Here is a 23909-nt window from a genome sequence, read left to right as displayed (position 1 = left end):
CTCCTCCTCCAAGACCCGTTTGAGAGGAGAACTTTGGCGGAGATTCTGCAGCCAAAGAGCTGATATCAGATCAGCCTGACCTCACAATCAGACAGCAGACTCGCGGGAAAGGGAAGCAGTACATGCGAAGCTTCTGTACTAGCTGAACACCAGACAGGTTTGGCTAGCTGCATGACGTCATGCTAATAATTTATTTAGCTTTTTAAAACAACGGGGACGGATCCAGCACAGACAGTTACGGGACTGAGGGATGAGGAGGTAAGGAAACATGAGAACACCAGGGTAGGGAGTGAGGGATGAGGAGGTAAGGAAACATGAGAACACCAGGACACACATGGAGAACTCTGTCAACATATTAGACAAAGTGAACATCTTTTCTTCTACATAGCTGTCCTCAGTCTCATCTGCTTAACTTGGTCATGGAGGCATCAACATGTAATAGAGATGTTAAATTAACAGTGAAAACTCATCATAGCTTAATTTAACATCAGTATTCATAATTACACTTCATGTTTACTTCTCCTGATCTTTACCTCCTATAACAAGGTCCATAGGGGCATCTCAACAAATAAACATGTTATATTATATTATATAAGTGTTATTTACTGATTGTTTTCGTGTTGGAATACATGTTAAATATTTAACTGCCAAGTAATAATGAGTATTTGATACTTACATTTTATTTGCATTAAATCATACTGGGATGTTTGCTGAAATTGATAGGATGGCCCTACCTAGAACATTTTCCACCAGCCGCCACTGGTTCTGAGTGTGCTAAAGAGCAGGTAAAGCGTGTGTGCTTGATTATATTTTTGAAAGATGACAGTTCTGCATGATATTAATCATATTTACACAATTAGACAATGTGGAAGATGTACTCAGATTTTTTATAAGTAGCAATACCGTGTTCTGAGTTTAAAATCAACTGTGATTTGACAGTTTTTTACACATTTTGAATAAATATCTTTATTCACACTGCAATTAATTAAACTTATATCTATATCCAGTATATGATTTCTTATAACCCTGTCAATGTGCTACATTCAAGCTCTAAAACAACAGAAAACACATTTTGTGCATCTTCACAGTACATCTGTACAGATATACACACAACTTGTATTATAACAATGTGATATTTGGATTTTTGCTTTATATTTTACATTAGATTCAAACGGCACTTTTCCTTTTTCCTTTGTAAACTAGGTTTAAAAATCATTTTTGCTGTGTCTCCTCTCTATGTCTTCGTTATAAAAAGACTACAATGTAAAATAAAAGAGAAAAATTGTAAAGAGTTGTAAAACTTTTTATTTATCCATATAAAAACAAATATTGATTGACGGTGAGGGAATTACATTGATTTACAAAATCAACCACACATTAAAAAAGAAAAATGCAAAATGTAAAGTCAATAAGTCACCGCTCTCTTTTTTGTTATTCAGAAATATTTTATAACTTACTGATGAAAGCACCAAACCAGTCCAAAAGTCCTTGAGGTAAAAATATGAAAATATATTTCTTTTACTGAGGTGAAGAAATATCAATAATGATATTCGTAATAATAATCATAACTTTTTCAGTGAGGTCCAAAGTATTGTCTCTGTCAATGTCTTTGATTGGTCTGAAGCAGGTGTGTTAAGGTGCAAACATAACAGTCAAGTTCGATATGTTTTAAAATGTCTATTACTACTTGATTTCATGCTGTTGTCTTAATCACAAATACTGAGCAGTATTGGACATTGCTCTGGAGAACAGTGAAAATATAGACTCTGTAGACAACAAAAAGCAATGCCGTATTTTCAGGTCACTTTCCTGTAACTTTAACTTTGACATTTTTTTAGGAAAGTAACGGCTCAAAGAAAGGTGTTGTGGGAGTAACAGTGAAGTCAACGATAGATATTCTTGCTATCAGAGCGACAACAGATGAAACCCGAGCAGCTCTTTGCGGTGGACCTGTGTTTTAACAGTCGTGACCATAACAACAACCTCTTCTGTGCTCTGCTCCTACAAACAATATATATGTGTCTCTAATATCAGCGAGGTCCAAACAGTTTCCATTATGGATGAACGTCTAACTTGCAACCATGAAGAATTCCCAGGCAGTTTCTTTAGCAAACAGTATGTGCCACTTTCAACAAAATACACATATTTCTCAACAGACACAAAGTCCACCGGGACAGACCGAGCCCCGTTCAGATCTTTTCCACATAGTTACCGGGGAAGAGACCTTCCTTTCCTTGAATCCTGCCAGTCCACCAGCCTGATTCATCTACAGAGAAAATAAATAATTCGAGATAAACATCATGAATCACTGTTTCAAATCTATCAGATCAATACTTTTAGAGCGTACTGATGATTTATATTGATCCCTATTCACGCTTCATCTTGCTTTCTTATCACGCACACACCTTCTTTGATGAGGTTGAACACGTCGTTGGCATCAAAGCTGATCTCGTCCGTGTCCTGGCCGATGTACTGATATAGCGCCCTGCAGCGGGGCCCCTGGAGTTGAGGCTGAGGTTTAGGAGCCGGAGGAGGTCGACTGATGCTCCTTCTCCTCTGCTTCCTGTTACAAAGAGAGAGCATTTTGGCAAATGGATAAAAAGAGCTGGTTAAGAGACGGACTCGTGAAGTTTCTTTGAGGCTAAATGGTCAGACAGGGAGAGTCAAACCACAGAGAACATTTCTAGGTTTGTATATCTTCATCAGGGAACTCTTCAAATGATTTATGTTAATAGTTTCTTATTAAGTTGTAAGTGAAATAAATAGAGAGCTGAGTCAGACCAGAACTTTGGATTTAAAAACATACACGCTTAAGATCACGTCAACATTTGTAATAACACAAATTACTAAAAATCCAGCCTGGGAACAAAACCTTGCTCAAGACACTTCATATTTCTAGATAAGGAGAGTAAAATGATCTCAAGTCATTCAATTCATATTTCTGATTTAGGGGTCTTTAACAAACACCATTTCCCTAAAGACCTTTAGCTCATAATAAATGAGGGGTCTGACAATTATCAGCAACTTTCAGAAACCAACAACATCTATGCCACTTCAAGCATCGATTAGCCAGGTGAACAATCTGAACTCAAGCTCTCTTTTTTAATTCTTCACACAACTTGTTACCTTTCGTGTAAAAACGAGTGCAATACCATGAATGCCTTTCAGGAGAGACCGTCTGTAAATGATCCTTACATTTAAGGCATAGAGATCATAGGGCGTTTTGTTTTTGCCCTACTTACTAACACCAAACAAACCACTTAGTTTGAAGCACACCCTGGCCAAACTTCAACTCTTTATAAACAGGTTTATTTCTCTCACAATGAAATTCATTCATTTGTTTGGGCTCAGTATGTGCCTCACCCTGACATGCCTTGACAACTCGTGAAGCTTCGGTGCACTGATTTTGTTGTGACTAATCAGCTCCACCCACACACGCTGCGATCAGCCCTTCCTTCCCCTTTTTTCATATGTCACGAGGTGATATTTCCTTACCCTGACATGCCCTGGTCAGGCACATTGAGGAAGTCCAAGTTCCCCTGGTTGTGCTGGTTGTGGGCCAGGACTCTGGGGGCCCTCTGGGAGCCCAGTTTGGGCGGAGCTGTGCTGGGTGGCCGCCCGTGTTTTTGCGGGGAGGAATATGTGACATTTGATGATTGGTTGGGAGCGGCTCTGGAAAATTTGGGTGCACCATTCTGGTGCGCTGAGGAGCGGGAAAGTGTAATAAAAGTAAAGATTAAACCCAAACGACCTCCAGAGTTATTAAACCTCGCAGAAATATTAATCAGATATCTTAAGAATTTTAAATTCTATAGTAGGTTTGTAATTGTCAGTGTGTCAGTGGTGGAAGAAGTAAGTACTAAAATAAATGTGGAGGAGTAAAAGTTCAACGTTTGAATATAAAAGTAGGTTTAAAGTATAAAATGAAAATAGTCAACTTGAGTAAATGTACTTCCTTACTTTTTAGTCTAAAGGGTCATGTACATTATCAGTTTAAGTAAGATATACAGATAATATACTGAACATAACAATGAAATAAAGTTAGAATTGTGACTTTACCTCTGCTGCCAACATTATTTCTCCCTCCACCACGAGACTGTGGAGCACTCTTCCTGCTCGGCTCTGATGAAATACATGCTTGGTTACAATTAACATTCAAATGAACAAGAATCTCTACACAACTACATTTTCTGTCAAGTTTTGCCTTGCTTCTCTTTATTTAAAGGCGATTATTTCGTTTAACTCACTGGAGGACTTGGGTAGACCGTCCCCTACTGTGATGGTGAGGGTCTTCCCTCCGGGTTTGAGCTGGGACAGGTCCCCTTGCCCCCTCTGAAACACCACCACCCTGTTGCCTCCTCCACCCCAGCCCTCCTTCTTCACTCTGAACTCCAACCTGTGTGGGAACAAAGTGAGTTGGTGATTCCAGTTTTCTTTTGCAAATATATGTTGTCTGGGCATGTGGGTTTCTCTACCTGTCAGTGAAAGAGATTGTCAGTTTTCTCTTGGTCACGTCCTCGTAGCGTTTCAAGAGCAGACTGAGGAACTCAGTCTTAAAGTTGGACTCCAGCAGACTGTCGTACTGGGACTCATGTATGATGAAGAAATCATCCTGTCTCGTACTGAAGACAGAAATACAGACCATTAATAAGAGCTGCCAAGGCTGCCATGTTGAGCTTTTGAAGTGTCTTTCAATGGCAGTAATAGCTAAAGTTAAACATGTTAAAGATATGTCAAGCTGTACTTAAGTTGAAGTTATAATGACTGTACTAAAAGAGTTTAGGTTTCAGTTTTAAAATCCTACTTTAGAAATTATCAGCTACATTTACTTTACATAATATGTAAACAAGGAAAAGTACTCGTTTCGTAGAAAAATGGTGTTGTATTTTACTCGCTTTGTATATAGTTTTGTAATCTGAAAGGTATCTTATAACCTTGCAGGTAAATGTAAAAGATAAACAATACTATGCTCTGTGGTGTAGTAGAGGTATAAAGTAGCATAAAATGGGAATATTGAAATAAAGTAAAAATTACCGAAAAATGAAAGTTTTTAGCTGATAAAGAAATACAAAGAAGACACAGTTCTGTGACTTCTCAGTTCAGCAGAATATGTTTATCTGCTATGTTTGCTCTTGCAGCAACAGTGACTTATCACGCAGTGGTTACTGACTGAGAACGCAACATGCTAGTTCTCTTATTTTCCACAACCTCAAATGTTACTATTGCCAGTTGTGGTTCATGTATCTCTATGAAACTGGAGAGCTACCTGAGAGAGACACCAGTGATGCTTCCAAACTCCAGCTTTCGTTTCAGCACCTCCGTTATCAGTCCTTTCTCAGGTCCTTTCTTCACCTTCTCTCGACCAATCAGATAGATGCCCTTGGGGGTCAGGATTAAGTCTCTCTTAATAGACTGGAAAAAAACAGAAGTGAGAACTTCATGCAAGGCCAGAAAGGAGAAGTCCACAAAGGGCAGTCTTACTTATAACTGCTTTAAAGGGGAAAGACTTTTACACATCTCTAACATCAGTCATTTTCTTGTTGGTCAAATGTTTATAAAAACTAAACTGAAGCTTCACCTTGAACCTGCGATCAAACTTGTTGACAGAATCAGCAAAGTCGACACGCTCCCTTTTGGCAAGAAACTGTCGCAGCTCAGGCCTCTGCTCCAGGCCGAGGTAGTCCCCGACAAAGTTTCTGTTGATGCTGTTCTTCCTCCGCTCCTTTGAGTTGTACAGGATGTCTGAGGCTGTGTTGCAGCGATGGAAAAACATTCAGAATCACAGCGCCACATGTGTACTTTGAGAGCAACGGCATTTTGTCTTTGTAACTCACCCTCCTCTCTCATCTGTTCATACTTCTTCCTGGCAATGTATCTTCTCCAGGATTTCTGAATGATCCTGGCAAAAGTGTCAAACTTCCTCTCCCTCATTTCCTCCAGCAGGAAAAGCTGTGGAGCATTGGGCACGACAGACATTCAGAAATGAACGACAAATATGAAGTCCTTTTATATTTCTCATTTATTTCTGAATATCTTCATTTTCTATAGTATTGCAGAGATTTGCTGAAGTTTAATTAGAACCTTTCTTTGTTTGTTGTTAAGAAAACACAGAAATTAAGTGAAGCTGATTTTAACTACATTATATATTGTTAAGTAATGTAATTAAATGTTATTTTTTTATAAGCTCATCATATTTTCTAAGTAAGATCTTAATTTGTAAAGTATTGTAGTCAAGTAAAATGTACAATATTTCCTTCTGAATTGAAGTGAAACTATAAAGTAGCATTAAATGGAAACACTCAAGTACTTGCAAGTACAAGTAGATCAAATGTGTACTAAAGTACAGCACTTAAGTAAATGTATTTAATTACGTTATATGGAGGCAAAATACAACGCAGACTGAAGTACATCAAATGTTTGTTACCGATTCAGGGTTCTTGACAAAGACCTTGGTGCGTCCCATCTGGTACTGGTCGTTATCCATGTTGACAGAGCGGAGGAGGTGAAGGACCCCCTGCTGCTCCGGACCCCTCCAACATGGCCATGTCTCATCTGTCAGAATAGCATACCTAGATACGACAAGTCGTATGTTGAACTGTGTCCTTCCAGTACAAACGCAAGGAAAAAGAATGCATCCTTTCAACAAGGATTAAACTCACCTATTCAGAAACTTAGTGAAGAGTCTGCGGTACGCAAATCCAGCTCTTCTTACACGTATGTTTTCCCGCAGTCCGAGATATTCAACCTGATGCCTCGCTCTAAAAACAGATGGAATACCACCATTCATCAAGAAGTGTGGTTTGAGTGTAATCATATTCATTTGTCACACAGTGAGGATGCTGACCTGCTCTCCTCCCAGTCTTTGGGTCTCTTTGTCTCATTGGGTTTGATGCAGCGGATATAGTGCGGAGTACATTTCATCAGCGTGTTCACCAGATCATTAGCTTGTCTCTGTTGGAAACACCAGTGCACGATCAATGCATTGCTACACCCAAAATTCATTGTATCTTGATCAAAGGACCGTAAGCTTTGAGTTCATGGTTAACCTCACTTTAAAGTCTCACCTTGATCTTTGAGCTGGCTGTGGTTGGCCGGCTTTTCTTGTCTGTGTTGAGGTTTTCAGGGAACATGCTCCGGATGAAGTTACTGTGGAGACAAATTCAAAGGATTTTTATTCAACATACCATAAAAGTGACCCCAGAAAAGGTGCACGACAGCTATCCACTGGTGGGCCTCAGAGCACCACCTAGTGTACTGCATCGGTACTTCCAAATGGTTCGATTCAATTTTACATTGGGTCATTTACAAAGCTAGTTGTGTTTATATCTTATTGTGCTCACACGACACATCATCAGGTAGAGACAAACGTGTTTTTCCACTGTCAGCTAGCTAACATTCTAACATTTGGGTCATTAAAGCTGACAGTGACATCACATATTTACAGCCCGGTTTACTTTTAATCCTTCTTTTTTTGTCATGTTTTTTTTCTCATTTATTTGGGAAGGTTTTCAACAATCGGAAGCGGGCCTTAAATTACAAAAGGTTGAGAACTCCTGATGTAAGAGACTTACTATTGGCTGCTTTGCATGAGCTCGATGAGGTCAGGGAACAGCACATCTCGGTTTCTCTCACAGAAACCAGCGATATCGTATGACACCTGAGATGACAATATAACATTGTAACTGCTATATAAACGTAATACACCAGGCAAACATTATTATTTTGTAGATGATGTCAGGTTATTTGCTTCACATGTGTTTATGCAGCAAACAAACATGTCTACTTCCTCTTTGTGTAACTAAAACCTTAATCACAACACACATCTGCCAACAATTAGAGGCAGCAACACTACTGTTTCCAATACATAATCTATCTATAGTATTTCTGCTGCTGGAGAGTCAGTTTGACATATTTCATGTTCCTACCTTGCCAGCGTAGTGATGTATGACAAAGCCCGAGTTCCAGCTGTTGAAATGTTCATGTGTTCCCACTGCGGCCTGCAGTTTCTGCAGCAGGGTGCCATCTGCACCCTCTCCTTTGGCATGCATCGTAGCGCACACATCATCCAGCACGCTCATTACGCCGGGAGGGTTCTGCAAGGAGAGGACGGTTTGGATGAAGTTTACTATAAACAATCACCACTTGCAACTGATTTGAAAGTGTCTGGGAATAACAAGAAAGACCCTTCATCAAACATACAGAATAGAGAGTCATTATTTTGGTGTTACGTAGATAATACAAGAACAACATATTGATTGTGTCCTATTTAAAATATAGACAAACTCATTAAAGTCAGATTAAAACACTTCATTTGCCTGTTTCACAAAAACAGAGTAACAAAACAAACATTTCACATGGTATTTCACATGAGGTGATATTCTTTGCTGCTTTTCACCTTGGGAGCACTGCCTATTTTCCTCACTTTGTTTTTGGGAATCATAGACATGCTACTTTTTATAGGCAGAGCCCCGAGTTAGTGCTGGTCCCTTGCAGGAGAAGCACACTTCTTTCCTTGTTTGAACCACTTCAAATTGTATTCATTTATTTGTTGGCCTCTTGGTTAGGGTGACGCAGCTAAGAGCTTACCAATTTATTTTCAATGAGGTCGCACACAATCTTGTTGTTGAAGTACTCAATGGGAGTCCACTTGATGCCCTCTTGAACGTACTCTTCCTGAGAGAAATTTAGCAAAACATAGAAAGAAAAGAGCATAGAGGAGAACAGACTAAAATACATTTTAAAGGCAGTGGATTTGAAATATTCACAACCATATAAAACAGAACCCCATTTACCCAGCATAGTGTAGAGGTTAAGAGACAAGGAAGACAAAAGGAAGTTACCTGCTCAGCCTTCAGAGTCAGTTCAATAAAGATCTGTTGCAGTTTCTCATTGACAAAGTTGATACAGAACTGCTCGAAGCCATTTCTCTGCCAGGGGAAGAGTCATTCCAGTCAAAATCACATTATCACCACAGTAAAACAGATCCTGCTGTGCTGCACCGTCTATAAAACTAACATCTGTTATTTTCGCAGCAGCCTATGAATATTATGGACCTGCAAGTTATCAGATGACTAACCTGGAATATCTCAAAGCCATAAATGTCAAGTACTCCGATACTGAATTCCTCATGTGGTTTTTGAATGGCTTTATTTATGGCCTGGAGAAGACAGACAGGGTAAAAGCAGAAGGGAAATAAAAAAATACAGATTTATCTCAACTTTTGTAGCTATCTCAGTAAAAACAGGATGCTTCCCTCATTTCATTTTTTTTTTTACTACTGAGATAAAAGGTTTGACTACCTCCACCAGGTAGTCAAAGAGTCGTGCATAGAGGGCTTTGGCCAGGGCATCTCGCGTGTAGGTGGCCTGCTCCTGGTTCAGGGTCACATTAATGGACTCATTCTTCCCTGCCCACTTTGACTCCATCTTCCGGCCGGTCAGCTTGTCCTGCAGACGGTTGTGATCAATGCCCAGCAGATAGGCGGGAAAGGGAAGCACTAGAGCAAACAAAAGCAAACTATTTTTAATCCACACAAATGTATTATGCCTAAATGAGGCTAATAATAAAGATTCAGATATGTTGAGCTTCAAAATTGAAAGTGCACATACTGCCTGAGAACGTATCTTTCTGCAGTAGATGTAACTGAATCAAGTCTGCAGTAGCTTAAATTGTACAATACCAGAGAGGTGTAAACACCAACTATCTACACTGTAGGGAATCCCCAGGCAGCAAGCAAAAGCGATGATAAACAAGGTACTGATGTGCACATCATCAGTGCCATGTCTGCCATGGGAGTGCTTTGTCATGGTGAGCTCTAATTTACTCGCATCCATTTTGGAGAAAATGGGGCATTTTATACATCAGGTGGGAATGTTTGTGCACCTTCATGGATGAGTGAATCCATGTGCGCCTGATGTCTGTGCATGTGTGGCACTCACAGTCTGTGCTCTCCACCTGCCCATAGTTGCCTGCCTCTATGAAGCTGATATTTCCCAGGTGGAGGATGCCTGCGACGATTTGCAGGACCTGAGTCTGGATGTCGCCTGGGATCCCAATCACCTGCATGGCTTCCTGGAGACCACAACACAAAAGCAGACAGTGACGGCAGCACTTTGTAGCAAGTTCATCGACATTCAGTGCAAATATTTGATGATCATAAGCAAATTAAAGTCTGTTTTATTTGACTTAGTTTTCCTCAAATATTATGTTCTTTTGGATTGGAACCCTTTCCAAATCTAAACGTTGCCTTCATTTTTCTTATTATCACAAGGCCCATACTATTTATCTTGCAACACCCCCGAGAGTACACTGTATATGTACCATAGTCTCTTGGAAATCTTTGCTGTCGTTGGTCCCATCCACCTTGTAGGTCCCAGACTGGTTGAGGTAGCAGTAGTAGTCTGGGGTCATGATGCCCAGGGCCTCTTTCTGCTGATCGTTGGCGCCCTCTATCATCTGGAAGACAACAGTGCAGGTAGAAGAGCAGTTCAACATGAATCCCAATGGGCACCAAAAATATGAGGAATAGTTCCATTTCATCAGCATGTTATTGATTGACATTGACTGGACGGTATGGATGGCTGGTTTTCTGTGACTGTTCTGTGACTGCACGCCTCTCTTCAGCCTCTGACCTGATAGTAAATGTGGAAGTTCCTCTCGTTCTCATTCTGGCTCACCCCCCTCGACTTCTCCAGCAGGAAGTTTGAGATTTTCCCGCCGTCTGGCTCTCCTCCTCTGCTGAACTGAATCTCAAAGTATTTCCCCTGGTAGATGCAAAAATCACAGGTGTCAGTCGATAAATATGTCAACGCAGGTGCAAAGTACAAGGGTAAGCAGAGGAATTTCCCCTCGTTGCCTGTGATAGCTACAAAATAGTCTGCACACATTGACCCGAACAGAAAACCACTCAATGCTCAACAGTGACAGGAAACTCTAAAGCTAAACACATGCACAGTGATGTGGTTTATAAGTGTGAAATTAAAGCCTCAGAACCTCACTGATGAGAAATGGGAGGGAATGAAATGAAGAATACTTCTGAAGTGCATTGAACCGCCATAATCACACATCAGTTGGCTCCTAAATACTTTTATATATATATAACATGATATACCCTTTTCACTGCATACTTTCAACACTCAAAGTAGTTTACATTTCTATTTTTGATCTGTGGATCTAGAATCTCTTTGGATAACATAAACTGTATTTGTTATTTCTTATTAGTTACTTACAACACAGGTAATCAGAGTTGAGTGGTCATTAATATATTTCTGTTCAATTTTTTGGTGTTTATTTACTGGGCATTCAGTATTACTCCATGAATATCTGTGCAAAATGACAATCCATCCAGTGGTTGTTGAGATAGTTCATATATTTAAATCTCGCGTCTGCATGCTGGGAAGTAAAGATCTCACTCACAAAACGACTGGAGTTGTTGTTGCGGACAGTCTTGGCGTTACCAAAGGCTTCCAGCAGAGGATTTGACTGTAGAATGATGTCTTTTACATGCTGCAACACACATACAAAAACACAGTGACAGTGTGAGACACAACAAAAGCACCAACAGTACACGGCACACCGCAGGAAGTCTGAAGGCATTGCTTTCTGTCTCTACCTGAACTTTCGATCCTCCTCCAGATACTTTGGAAATGTAACCCATGATGTATTTGGCAGCCACTGTCTTTCCAGCACCACTCTCGCCGCTACCACAATACCGTGAAATAAAGACACGACACACCAGAAACCAACTAAAAGTTACTCAAACTACCAACACTAGTCGAATGTAAGACACAATATCAAAACAGTGAGAAGAAAAACAGGGCTGTCGTGATCACCTAATGATGACACACTGATTCTCTCCATCGATCATCATGTTTCTGTACATGAAATCAGACAAGGCGTAGATGTGGGGTGGATTTTCATATTGGGCCTACAGAGACAAAGGAGAGAAAGTTACAGTAATGGAGTCAACAACAACAAGGCGAACCATAATATTGTTACAGGACATGGCGATAAAATGCTGAAGAATTTTACTTACAGCTCCTTGGTACATTTCAATCTCTCTGTCAGTGAAATAGGGCATCTGTTTGAACGGGTTAATTGATATCAATACAGGGCCGATGTATGTCTGAGTGGCAAGGTTCAGGAACATGGTGGAAACATAGGCTAGTGAATCACTGCTGGTACCAAAGGATGGTACGTTTCCAATAGAGTTATTGAGCTTTTTAGACCAATAAGAATATCAATATTTGATACTTAAAGATTGATATATAATATATTCTGTTGTTTTTCCTACATAAATTAATTACATTAACAAACATTGTTGATCAACAACAAAAATACAGAGATAAATAGCCGCAACAGATGAAATTGAAACACCTTTTGTCATTATATTAATCAATTGAGTCGGCTCTAAGTTTATCATCTTAATTTACAGGTTAAAATGAGCTAAGTAGCACCAAATACAAAGTACAGCTGAAGTTGATGGGAATGTCTTTCATTTTGCAAGAATTTGGCCATGAACTAAATATTTTTGACTTGATGGCACAAGATTAAAAGTCAAAGGATCACCAAAACGATTACGATTCATCCTGGTGAGGACACGAATGTGTGTGCCAAATTTCTTGGCAAATATCCAACAGTTGTCTTGACATTTCACTCAAAACCCTAAATATCAACCTCATGGTGGCGCTAGATAAAACTCGGAGGATCACCAAAGTCATCAGGATTCATCCATATGAACTTTAAATGTCGAACCAAATTTCTTGCTTATCCATCAAATAGTTGAGTTATTTCAGTCTGAACCAAAGTGGTGGGACTGACCAACAGACATCCGCATCTGGGCAATGCTGCTGGCTGATACATTACTAACTATTTCGTCAATAGGTCATGAGTCCACCATGACCTACGTCCAACAGCTCTAAAGTTCTTTTTATCTATGTAGGAAAATTGTCTAACTAGTAGTTAATGATTGATGATTCACCAACAGTCATTCCTTAAAATTATACATCCTGTGAAATCATGACTTGCTGCTGCAGTGGAGTCTTACTTGAGGTGAAATCAGCTGCTCTTGCTTACATATTTGATGTGAACTTGTTTCCTGAGTCTAAATATGGGTTTGAAGTTCAGCTGTGTTCTAAGAAGACGGAAGTGAGCGATTGAGTCACACAGTGAATGCAGAAGAGGAAGAGTGTGTTCATTATATTTATGCCCTTGTTTGGTTGATAGTTTGACTGTATTTTTGTGTTTTGTTTCGGGAATTTATGTGAAGAGGGATGTTGTTTTATTATAGTGCAGGACATTGGTGGACTATGGACAAAAAAATGTATTCGACATAAATGGAACTGGGTAATCGTTTTTTTTTCTGGTGCCTTTAAGTTACACAAGGTTAAGTCAGACATGAGGTCGAGATCTGGTGACAGAGTCACATTATTGACACATAATGGCAAAAACTCCTGTCCCACAAACATTATTACTTCCTCCCCACAAGGATCTAACAATACTCTCAACTTGTTTTGGTGCCAATTTGTTTCCGTTGTAGCTAAGCTTGCTAATGTCCCAGCAGTTCAATTGTTAGAATTCTAAATCAATATTTGTGACTACAACCAATTTCAAGACTGGGCAGAAATTTAAAAAAACGAAATAACTAAATAAAGAAAATAGAAAATGTAAACGTCAGCTTGTGGGATACAAAGATGTAGTCGTCCAGGTATCTTTTCTTGAGGTTGTCCACAATGGCGTCCTCAGTGATCTTGGATAGGAGGACCATGTCGTCCACTCCGCTTTGCTTCACATTTTGACTCTGCCAGTGGTACTTTGCCTGGATCACACAAAAGTGGAGAGAAAGAAAGAAATTCACTCTGGGGGGGTTGAGATACCGCTGTTCTTTGAATTCATTATTTATTTCTACATCCATTCTGGTGACTGTAAATTGAATAATAGAATGGAAATATAACCAAGTTTAAAGGGGCACACCACCGATTTTACACATTGAGTGTTTATTTTCACGACATGAGGAGTATGTTTGAAAAAGCTTGGCTTGGAGACTGCAATTTTGTTTTATTTCATATAAGGAAGGTCAAAAGAAAAATGCTATGGTGAATCCCGTGTTTTGGGGTTTGACCTACTTGATACTCATCATTATATCTCAGGCTCTGCTGGTTGAATTGAACTTGTCTTTTTCCTAAATCGGTGTCTTAAAATGTAAGTGCCTTTAGGTTAAAGTGCACACTCCAAAATAAGCTCTTAAAACTAGAAAGGTGCACTCAATAGTGTGCAGACCTCCGCCAAGTGTGTCTGCAACGACCACTGTTGCGTGATTGAATGAATACAACTCACAATTGGCAACAACCTGATCCTACTGGCGACGTTAAGTAACGAAACTACAGTGAGACAGACAGACAGACAGACAGACAGACAGACAGACAGAGTCTCTAATGAAGAAGGTAAATGACAAAGACACGTTTGGCATCAGCACAGATGTGTTTTAACAACGTAACAAACTGTGGTTGCATTACAGGAAGCTGGGGCAGGTTGCCATGCGACAGGTCACAGATGAGGTGAGCTGATTTTGTATGTTTGACACTTTAGAGAAGCACCACCAAACTTCAATATGAACACCTGATCACAACAACAACAGCTTTAAGTTACCGTTTGTTACGTTGTGAAACGACGTCTTTATTATTCGGAGGGCCTTCTTGTCGCCGCAGACCGTTTTCCGTTGCCACCTTCTCACGGAGCCCTGAAGTGATCTCGTACCCTGCGGCTTGGTTTTCCCTAAAAGACGCTGGTCTGTTTGATGTGTGTCGAACAGGTCTTGTCATTGGCGCGGTGGTTGGGTTGTGGTCTGGGGCTTCAACTTAGTGCACAGGGAGAAGCCTACAGGTACGCTTCAATGTTGCACCTCAGACCGACAGTCACCAGGAAAACATTCCGACACTGATAGAGCTGAGAGAGAGTTTTCTTTCACTTAATCCCTTCTTTTGCAATTTGTTGCTTTGTTATATTCTGCACGAAATCGAATTAAAAGTATTCAATAACAGTAATATGAAACCACTAATCTCTAAAAATCTGGAAAATCAAAAAAATCAAAGGCTTTTATTACTGGAATATCATAGAATAGTAGACATCTCAAACCTGATCCATCAGTACAAACGTGTGTTGTGCAACATATAAGCGTGAAGATGTAAGATACCAAATATGTCAGAATACGTTTTAATGCTCAAAAAAGATTCAACATGCATCTTAATATGTCAGTAAAAGACATACCATGTCCTGTAGCTCGATTAAAGTCGACGTCATTCACACTGTATGCGTCATTCAGCGGGTATTTTTATTTCAACATTTTGAGGGGGAATTCTGACAGACGTCGTATGAGTGTAAGTCTAATTAAAACCTGCAATCAAAAGCAGCCACGCTATCAGTCTGTTATAAACATCCTTTTTGTCACTCCCTTTGATCTGAATTATATCAAGTGTATATTACAGACTTAAAGGATAAATACATTGACTCCTATCAAGCGGGGATTCGTGATATTCATTCAGAGAGAAAGCTGAACGTCGTTCCCGTGGATTTGAACACTGGACCGACGCACCGACTGAATCTTTCCATTGACTTTGTGCGCAATTGTGCTGCTTCTGAAATTCACTTTGCATGCTGTTTGAACCATTGACTGCATACAAGAAGAACAAACAGACCTGATTCTTGGACCAGATGGTGTCTACCACTCACCTATTTGTGTGTAAGGGCCATAGGCATGAAATCAACTGTGTCAGAATAAAATCTGTTGTTCGTAAATGTTTCAACTTTTGTTGCCGATCATCCCAGCACTCATCCACGACTAGTTTTCTACTCTGGACCTAAAACAGTCATGACCTCTGAACTCTGGAACAGTCTCCCTGTTGAAATCCGTCTTCTACCTCAGTGACTTCCTTAAAATCTCGACTGTAAAATATTTTTTTGTAAAGCATGTCTGGCAAAGTGGTGTCCTAATTGTCCAAACTAATTATTTTATTGTTTTATTTTATTAAATAAAAACATAACATGTTTGCACAAAGTTTACTGCCGGGCATTTTGGTGAAAAATGTTTGTTTGACTGTGACATATATGAAAAAAAGCCACCTATACCTGTAGCCATTTTGTTTGTGGCACTCAAAAGCATCAAACATGCAGCAACGACTTCCTCCAGACAAAACAGTTTTTAATGTTGTGTTGTGGTAATTCATTTATAATATAGTGGAAAGCTCCACTGACGTCACTGTGACCAGTTTTCCTTTTAGAAACACTTTCTACTCCTAAAAAACTCTGAACAGTTACTAGAGAAACTTTGCAAATGATTTCAAACATGTTGATGCCTTGAGAACCACAAACAAAATTCCTGTTAACAACATATTGCAGTTTTGGCAGAAGCCACACCAGTCGAGGTCTCAAAAACCTCGCTGCATAAAACCAGAACTTTCTGCACAAAATACAAAACAAAGCTGTGTGAGCTGATCCTTTAGCATCCATATTTCTGCCTGAGACGCTGCCTCTGCTACTTCACTGTGAGCATGTCTGTCATATTTAAATGGCCAATTGTGTACAAGCAGCCTTTCTGTATTACGCCTCTGCCAGCATCTCACCTGTGAATCTAATTTTTAAATGATTACAGCTAAATGATTATGGTGATTATAGGAAAACTGTTTTTAAATTGAGTGAAAGCACTTGCAGTTACCGTACATTTATCTACACATGTTGGAGATCTTCACCATTAAATCTCCTGACTGAATATAAATGCAATGACTTTTGGCTGCATGTTACAGCTTATTATGAGTTTGGACCACTCTGCGTGTGAGTAGGAAGTGTTGTGACAGAAAGCTCTCCTGCAGTCCACTTCCCCCTCTCACACCTCATCTCTGCCTCTTGTGAAACCCCATAAACTTTGTACATGCAACCAGTTCTCTTCCTGCAACTGCCTGCTGCTCACAGGGGGGCTGCCAAAGCTGTTTAACGCAATGTGAAATACATCTCGCAAACTGAGATTACACTAGTAACTACGCGGTATATTTAAGACAATGTATTTTACTGCTCATTTGAACATTAACACCCTCATAGTATATATTCTGTGTATTTTTGTTCTGTGTACACTAAGTCTAAATTTGACACGGTAAAATCCACATTTTTATCTAAAATACAACCATATATCAAAGTAACAAAACAATGCAATCAATTCATTTGAGCTGTATAGAGTCTCAATGAAAGGGATCTTCCTGAAAAAGAGGAAACTCACTCTGCTGTTGCTGTGAAGGAGCTGGATTTCCCTGAAGAGATTGCCTCTTAAAAGACACGCTATCACATCCTTTATCCCGTCAAAACGAACTTTAAAACTTGAGATACCCTCGTATGACTTGCCAAATGGAAACGACTGAAATTAAATGGAGTGAATCATGCGCTGTTGTCCCTTTCACAAAAAGAAAACAGCTTTAAAATGCTGGGTTTTTTTGTAAAGCAAAGCATCAAGGGTGAAACTGTAAGATCATCTCACATGTAGGTGAAGAAAAGACACATCAGGTCTAGTTTTAGGAGCATAACCACACGTTACAGCTGTCTGAAGGTGTGAGAGAGATAGCAAATGAAGGTGTGGTACCGTACCATTGTTCCAGTGGGCCTCCTCTCTTCCTCAGGTGTCCACTGTCCAGAGAGTGTGTGTGTGTGTGTATGTGTGTCGTTAAAATCCACACGTTGACCTCTTCAGACTGCAGCCATCACAGCAGTCAGACGGTCAGAGCCAACAGCAGCCAGACACCTACAGTACAAGACATCCACTGACACATTCAAAAAGTTACTTCCTCATACTCCCACAGATGCAGTGTGTGAAACAAGAACCGCACGCACGCACGCACACACACACACACACACAGTCGAGCTGCTACTTCTGTATTTCTGTTGTATTTAAAGTCATCAGAGCGAGTTTGAAATAAGAGTGACCTAACGGGCCGATTACGGCGTCTGTGTCAGCAGATCTGAAGGTTAAACGGCACAATTAGTCAATCCAATTCATCTCGTCAGCAGCAGACAAGAGCTGATGGCATCAACAACCACAAAGTGATAATCATCTTCAACCTGTTGCCAAATGATGGTGTTTCAGTTGTGAGCTGCCGGCTCCACCCAGGCTGTGGTTACCTGACTTTGGTTTGTGTCGTCAGAGAGGCTGCTGCTTCCAACGCCCATGATAACTGATGCCGGTTCAGGCAGAGGTACACCGTGCTTACAGGGGTGTGTGTGTGTGTGTGTAGGTGTCAAACTGTTGTTTTTACTGTTTTATGTCATAATTGAGATTTCTTTTCAAGTGCCAGCACAGGAAACCCACAGTGGCTCAATGTGTATCTGGTCTCTGGGGCACATTTGTAAAATAAGTAAGAATGTGTTCAGACTCACATTTAAAGCCCTGATTCTCGACAATAGTAGACATTATACATTATCAACAGTTAACAGTCGTGACAGTGTGTGGCTGGTATATAGCGGTAAAGTCTCTATACAGTGAGGTCAACGGCAAGAATCAAATGAAAGTCTCATTTTGTCAAAAAACTGTTGAAGTATAAGACTGTGAAAAGTACCACAGAAGCAGTTTGGAGTACTGTGCCAGGTGTTTATGTGGTATTACAACCGTGTACAGGTGTGTAGTTGAGATACAAATGAAGGCCGCCAAGGCGGTCGGAAGTAAAGGAGGTAGGAAGGAGCCATTTTGCTTTTTTTTTGTTTTTAGTCCCTTTGCGATCGGTTCATTTCTCATTTTGTGTTTCTTTGTGGTCATTTAGCATCTTGTGGTCGTTTGATTGGATTTCCAACAAAAATGTAACTTCATAGGTTCGGTCCAGGGGCCCCTGGGCGTTTTATTTGTAACGCACTTTTCATTTAAAAAAAAATCTCAGAGTGCCACAGAGCCAGTACATAGTAAAAACATAGTTAAAACAGTTAAAAAAAATAAACTATAATAAAATAAAAACCAGTGAATGAACGGAAACACAAAAGAAATAACTGACAGTGACTTAGGTCAGAAAGGCTTTCCTGAATAAAAAGGTTTTTAGGCCAGTCTTAAAAGAGACCAGTGTCTGTGTTGCCCTTAGATGGTCAGGGAGACTGTTCCATAGGCGTGGAGCTGCCGAGCCAAAGGCCCGGTCGCCCATGGTGCGGAGCTTGGTGCTGGGGACCCGGAGGAGCGAGCTGTTTGATGATCTGAGGGTGCGGGTGGAGATTTGGGGAGTGATGAGGTCTTATATCCTCACCCGTCAGTAGTTGAACATCTCAAAAACCAAGGAAACAATCTTTTCAACCTGTTCATGGTGGGTTTATCGCTGTCTACGAAGACGTCTTTTTGTGATACTACCACTAGTCATAAAGTGTCAAAACAGTCTTTTAATGCTGCTATTTTGGACTAATAAGAGTTTTACACATTAGCAAGTTTGGTCAAGCAGGTGAAAGAGTGTTCGTCTTGAGATAAAGACAGTGTAAGGAGGGTAGAAGAGAGCAAATACACGCAATCAACTGACCCGTTTTTGTCAACAAAGTCCGACTGACGAGGGATGTCTGAGACTCATTCAGACAGAAGGAAGAAGTTCTTGCTTCATCTTTTCCATGAAGGCTATCGGATCCAAAAATAGATGACTGATGATCTCAACCTCCGTCTGGATATTGATGCGTGCTATTTAAGGACAAAAGTAACCGAAGGACAGACGGCTCAAATGACCAAATCTTATTTCTTAGAATCGACAATGCACCATGTTTAATCAATTTAATATTTCCTTTCAAACAGACATACATGAGGGGCAAATGGAGTCATCTTCTATAGTATTGAAAACATACAGTACATGTCATGTTATAATTAGCATGTGACAAAACAAAACAACAACTACCGGTACTGTCCCTCGTATTTACTCGGATAAAACTGGCTCACTTCTTCGTGTAAACCTCAATTATAGGCACAGGTAGATACAGAGGACAAATGCCTTCGAGACACTGAAACAAGAAATATCTTCCGAGACTTTATGTGCAACTGAAAATTATACAAATGGAATTTCAACATGTTGCAGGGTTGAGTTAGCTGTATACGCTGATGCAATACAAATGAACTGTATGAACATTTAAAATTAAATAATGTGTCTATGCTCCCATGGATTGATTAACATACCGTCTGACGTTTTGAGATCCAACTCACCGTCATAGTACCCCAAATTTGTTCCAAAAACCAAAATGTTTGTTTAATTCCTTAAAAATTGGATTATTTTTGAATCCTCAAATTGTTACTTTAGCTTGGAAATGCCAATATTTTGTACAGTGCACCTTCAGAAACCGTTTCAGTACTTTACATAATCCTAAAATTTGCATGGTGAGCGGCATTTTGGAGATTTTGTTGATTTTGAGGCACAACTGACGCACATAAACCAAGTCAGAGAGCAAATTAAAAGGATATATTCTGATAGAAATGAACAAAGGAACACAAAGAGGGTCCTCATGGGCAAGGGGACCAGCTCTGCAGATTAGTGTTATTACAAAAGGCTCAAATTGATTTAAAAATAATTAAAAGCACAATTGTTAAAATGATAACAATGACAACAACAGTGAAGTAATAGCACCAATCAAAACCAAAGCACCACAAGAAAAAACAACATTGCAGCTAATCCCCTTGAAGACAAACTGTAGCTTCTTTACAATGAAATGATGTCGCGTTAATTCCACAGAGCTGCTTTCAGTTGTGTGAACGTTTGTGAAGAGCCAGGCCACATCAGAACACACTGGATGTGTCACAGTGATGACTGATCTCTGAGCAGCTTAGGCAGCCTTTCTGAAAGTATGGCTGGAGAAACAGCTGAAACTGCATTTTGTTTTTTAGCTGAATAACCAAAGCATCTCACAAAATTTGGGTCAGGTGACACGTTTTCTGTATAATAGCAGGGAAACTGACATTTAGGTTGACATAATCACATTACTATCTTTATACGGGCGAAAGCTGACATGGGCTCACGCAGGGGTTTTGAAGTTTTAAAGAATTTAGCAACTAAAGAGTCAGATAGCTCCCTCAGCAGACGAAGAAACGGAGCGAAACGAGAGTGAATATTGGACTTCAACAAGTGTCCAGAAACTCCAGATGAATGATAATGTTGCTTCATAAATGCTGGATGTGTAAGCAACTGTTTTCCAACAAGTTCACCATATCAACTTAAAAGGTGATGATGATATGTCAATGTCGTTTTCACAATTTGTTCCTGCTGCCCCCATGTGGCCAAAAATGTCAGCTAGTATCACACTGGAAGATAAGTTAAAATGAGCTCTAATTTAGAAAAAAAATAAACTTGTGACAGTGGCCCGATTGATGGTTTTAGACTGTCAGGAGTACAGCAGATCTCAGGTTCGCATTCCGACTGTAAATTGATGTTTTGAAAGCGGTGCGGTCAGAAGTCTCTACACCTCATCACTGGGCCTGTTCCTGCCGGCAGAGCCGACTCAACTGTGTCCGACTGTGCTCTGACTCTCCACTCACAGTAAAAGTTACTAGCACTGTGGAATGAGTAGTAACATGTGGCAAAAATAATCCAACAAAACAGAAAGCAAGGACAGCGCTGATGGATTTTCAGATGACACTGAGGTTCCGTTTTTGAAAACAAAATAGCACCCATCAATCTGAAAATGTCAGTCAGCACCGGCTTCACTCACATTACTAAGGCAGTGTCTGTGTGTACTGTGCAGCACGAAGGTATGTGTTACTGTAGAGGTGATAACATTTAAGCAAACTAACCAAAATGGCAAGACTACGGCACGTTGACTGCAGTGAGACATTTATAGCTTCCACAGAGACATCACGTCAAACGTAAAATACATCAGTCCTCTGACTGCCGACACTGTGCAAATCAAACTCTGCTCATACTTCAGCGGAATAACAGCGAGGACTCGATGAATACATTGATACGGAACGAAGCAACGGCATGAAACAATGTGGACAAGTAACAACTATTCGATAACGTAGAAACAATTCTTTCATTTTATAGCATAAGATATTCCTCTTCATGGGCAAAGATATCTGGAAAACTATTTTCTTTACAAAGTGGATTTTATAACTAAACAAATATCACCTGTTAACATACAGGTTTAAGAGAGTACTGCGACCAGCCCTGCAGCCAAAGACAAATATAGTAGCACCACAATATTACAACAGAAGGATCATTGGAAAGAAAGATGATGGAGGGAAGTTACTCTCTCCCTCTCTCCGTCTCTCTCCAGGTTTCAGTAGCCCTCCCTCCAGTGGAATGTAAAACTCAGCTCAGGCTGTTTTTGGGCCCAGCTCAGCCCAGAGAGTCCTCTGGCTTGTGCTGGAAAAAAAAGGTCCCACCTTAACAGTAAGAGGACCAGGTGTCAGTCTGACAGGGTCCCAAGTTAGATCTCACACTCCTCTGATAGAGGTAGTGTGAGGGCTGCTGTTACAAGGCTCAGGGTTTCAGGCTTACTGCGAGTGTGGACAGCACCCAGGAACTGGATGCTGTGAGCTTCACAGTGTCCAGGTCAGTGTCCCTGGCAGGTCTTGCAGCACATTTGTCTGAAATATGGCCGGCTGCAAAACTTGAACCTGAGCACCAGGGGGCAGTAGGCCACAGTGTTCACATCTTTACACTCTGCGGGGAAGACAAACAGGAAACAGCTTTATTAACGCGCTTAAATGATCGGTTTAGAAACAGTGCAGGATTTCAATCAAAATACCAAGAATATTGTCACTTTTATGCACCTTTATTGTTCAGACTTATACGACTTGTATGGAATGACATAAATCCTCCCGACATTTGGCCTGTGGATTAAATCATTAATTAATCAGCTTCTTGATGTTTGAGAAAAATCATATATGCCACATTCTGTGTATATATATGTGTAATTTTAAGACGTATTATTCCGTATGCTCATGTTCTATAAACATACACTTTGAATGGATACGTACAGGATGTAGTGCTAGACTGGACTTGGTTTACAAATGTTTAAACACATTCATTTGTATATAAGCATTAACATTTGTGTTTACTACAACTGTAAACAATGACAAAAGGCTGACTAACGGATGAGTCATACGCTCATCAGCTCCGCTGGCAGCTCTGACTCTTACATTTTAAGTGTGGGGTTAGACGTTTTTAAGGTAAATTTCATTTGATGTCTTTTCTTGACAGGAACATTTCTTTGATGTTCTTTCTACGACACATGAGGAGGAGCAATGATTTGACCTCTGACCTTCTGGGTTGTCTGCACCGATGGGCAGACTGAGGTCACATTTGCTCTTGCACTGCTGCATGGCCGCTGGCCGCTGATGTTCCAGACACTCATTGGACGGCTGGCCGTTGGGGGTCAGACACTGCACCGAACGCATCTCCTGACCCAGACCACACCTGGCAGAACACTAAGACATCGGGGGTTGTATTTAAGTACAAAACGGACATTGAGTTGCGTAACAACGTCCCACTACAACCATGAATAGGACAAAGAATAAACCAAAAGCCTGTGTCACCTCTCCCCAGGGACCCGTCACCCACTGAGGGGGAGGGCATCGCTGCAGGTTACAGCGCACCCTGGAGGTGGGCCGGCCATGTTTGGAGCATTTGGACTCTGGCAGGTTGTCACCGCTCTCCCCCCTCTTACACAAGACCACACGGTGCCTGTAGCCAGGACCACAGCTGGGCGTACACTGCAGACAGAGCGAGAAAGAGGGAGAGAAAAAACATCAGGCGGGAGGAAAGGGAGGGTGCAGCGGGGGAGGGGTCATTGCGTTCATAAGCGTACAAAAATAAATCTTCCTAATTCACTCAGCAGAGGGCAGCAGCTGTACAGGAAACCAAGTCAAGAGCCTGCTTTGTTCCTGTAAGACAGCTGGACATAATTCCTCTTCTGTGTGTGCCATTGCTGCA

At 40.5% G+C, this 23909-nt stretch overlaps 2 protein-coding genes across 5 annotated transcripts in view; both read right to left on the bottom strand.

Moving 5' to 3' along the window:
- Positions 1–1332: 1332 nt before the first annotated feature.
- Positions 1333–17691, bottom strand: myo1f (myosin IF). The gene is made up of 28 exons (XM_079267820.1): positions 17626–17691; positions 13688–13816; positions 12035–12124; positions 11832–11926; positions 11612–11699; positions 11416–11505; positions 10632–10763; positions 10321–10455; positions 9939–10071; positions 9300–9496; positions 9077–9157; positions 8841–8927; positions 8587–8673; positions 7926–8093; positions 7572–7657; positions 7065–7146; positions 6845–6951; positions 6660–6758; positions 6425–6569; positions 5835–5949; positions 5579–5748; positions 5267–5412; positions 4476–4622; positions 4248–4396; positions 4060–4122; positions 3496–3703; positions 2406–2563; positions 1333–2266 (listed from the first exon to the last, which is right to left on the bottom strand). The coding sequence occupies exons 1-28, from the start codon at positions 17626–17628 to the stop codon at positions 2190–2192; spliced, it is 3267 nt and encodes a 1088-aa protein (XP_079123946.1). The 5' UTR covers positions 17629–17691; the 3' UTR covers positions 1333–2189.
- Positions 17692–19741: 2050 nt separating this feature from the next.
- adamts10 (ADAM metallopeptidase with thrombospondin type 1 motif, 10) overlaps positions 19742–23909 on the bottom strand; it is a 41775-nt gene continuing 37607 nt past the window's right edge. For 2 of the 4 annotated variants that reach the window (XM_079267659.1, XM_079267660.1), the window contains exons 24-27: positions 23513–23689; positions 23239–23404; positions 22748–22807; positions 19742–22637 (exon numbers count right to left, since the gene is read on the bottom strand). In XM_079267659.1, the coding sequence (XP_079123785.1) occupies positions 22528–22637; positions 22748–22807; positions 23239–23404; positions 23513–23689 (513 nt within the window). In that variant the 3' untranslated portion in view covers positions 19742–22527. The remainder of the gene's footprint in view (positions 22638–22747; positions 22808–23238; positions 23405–23512; positions 23690–23909) is intronic. The other 2 variants (XM_079267661.1, XM_079267662.1) reach the window with 1 other exon arrangement.

The sequence above is a fragment of the Melanostigma gelatinosum genome (genome assembly GCF_949748355.1).
Source record: "Melanostigma gelatinosum genome assembly, chromosome: 4".
Classification (NCBI taxonomy): Eukaryota; Metazoa; Chordata; class Actinopteri; order Perciformes; family Zoarcidae; genus Melanostigma; species Melanostigma gelatinosum.
This window is presented reverse-complemented; position numbering and strand designations above follow the sequence as displayed.

Coding starts and splice junctions, on each gene's coding strand:
- myo1f (XM_079267820.1), bottom strand. Junction 11,700..11,831: donor AATCAGTGTGTCATCATTAG/GTGATCACGACA, acceptor GTATTGTGGTAG/CGGCGAGAGTGGTGCTGGAA. Junction 10,764..11,415: donor ACAACAACTCCAGTCGTTTT/GTGAGTGAGATC, acceptor TGCATCTACCAG/GGGAAATACTTTGAGATTCA.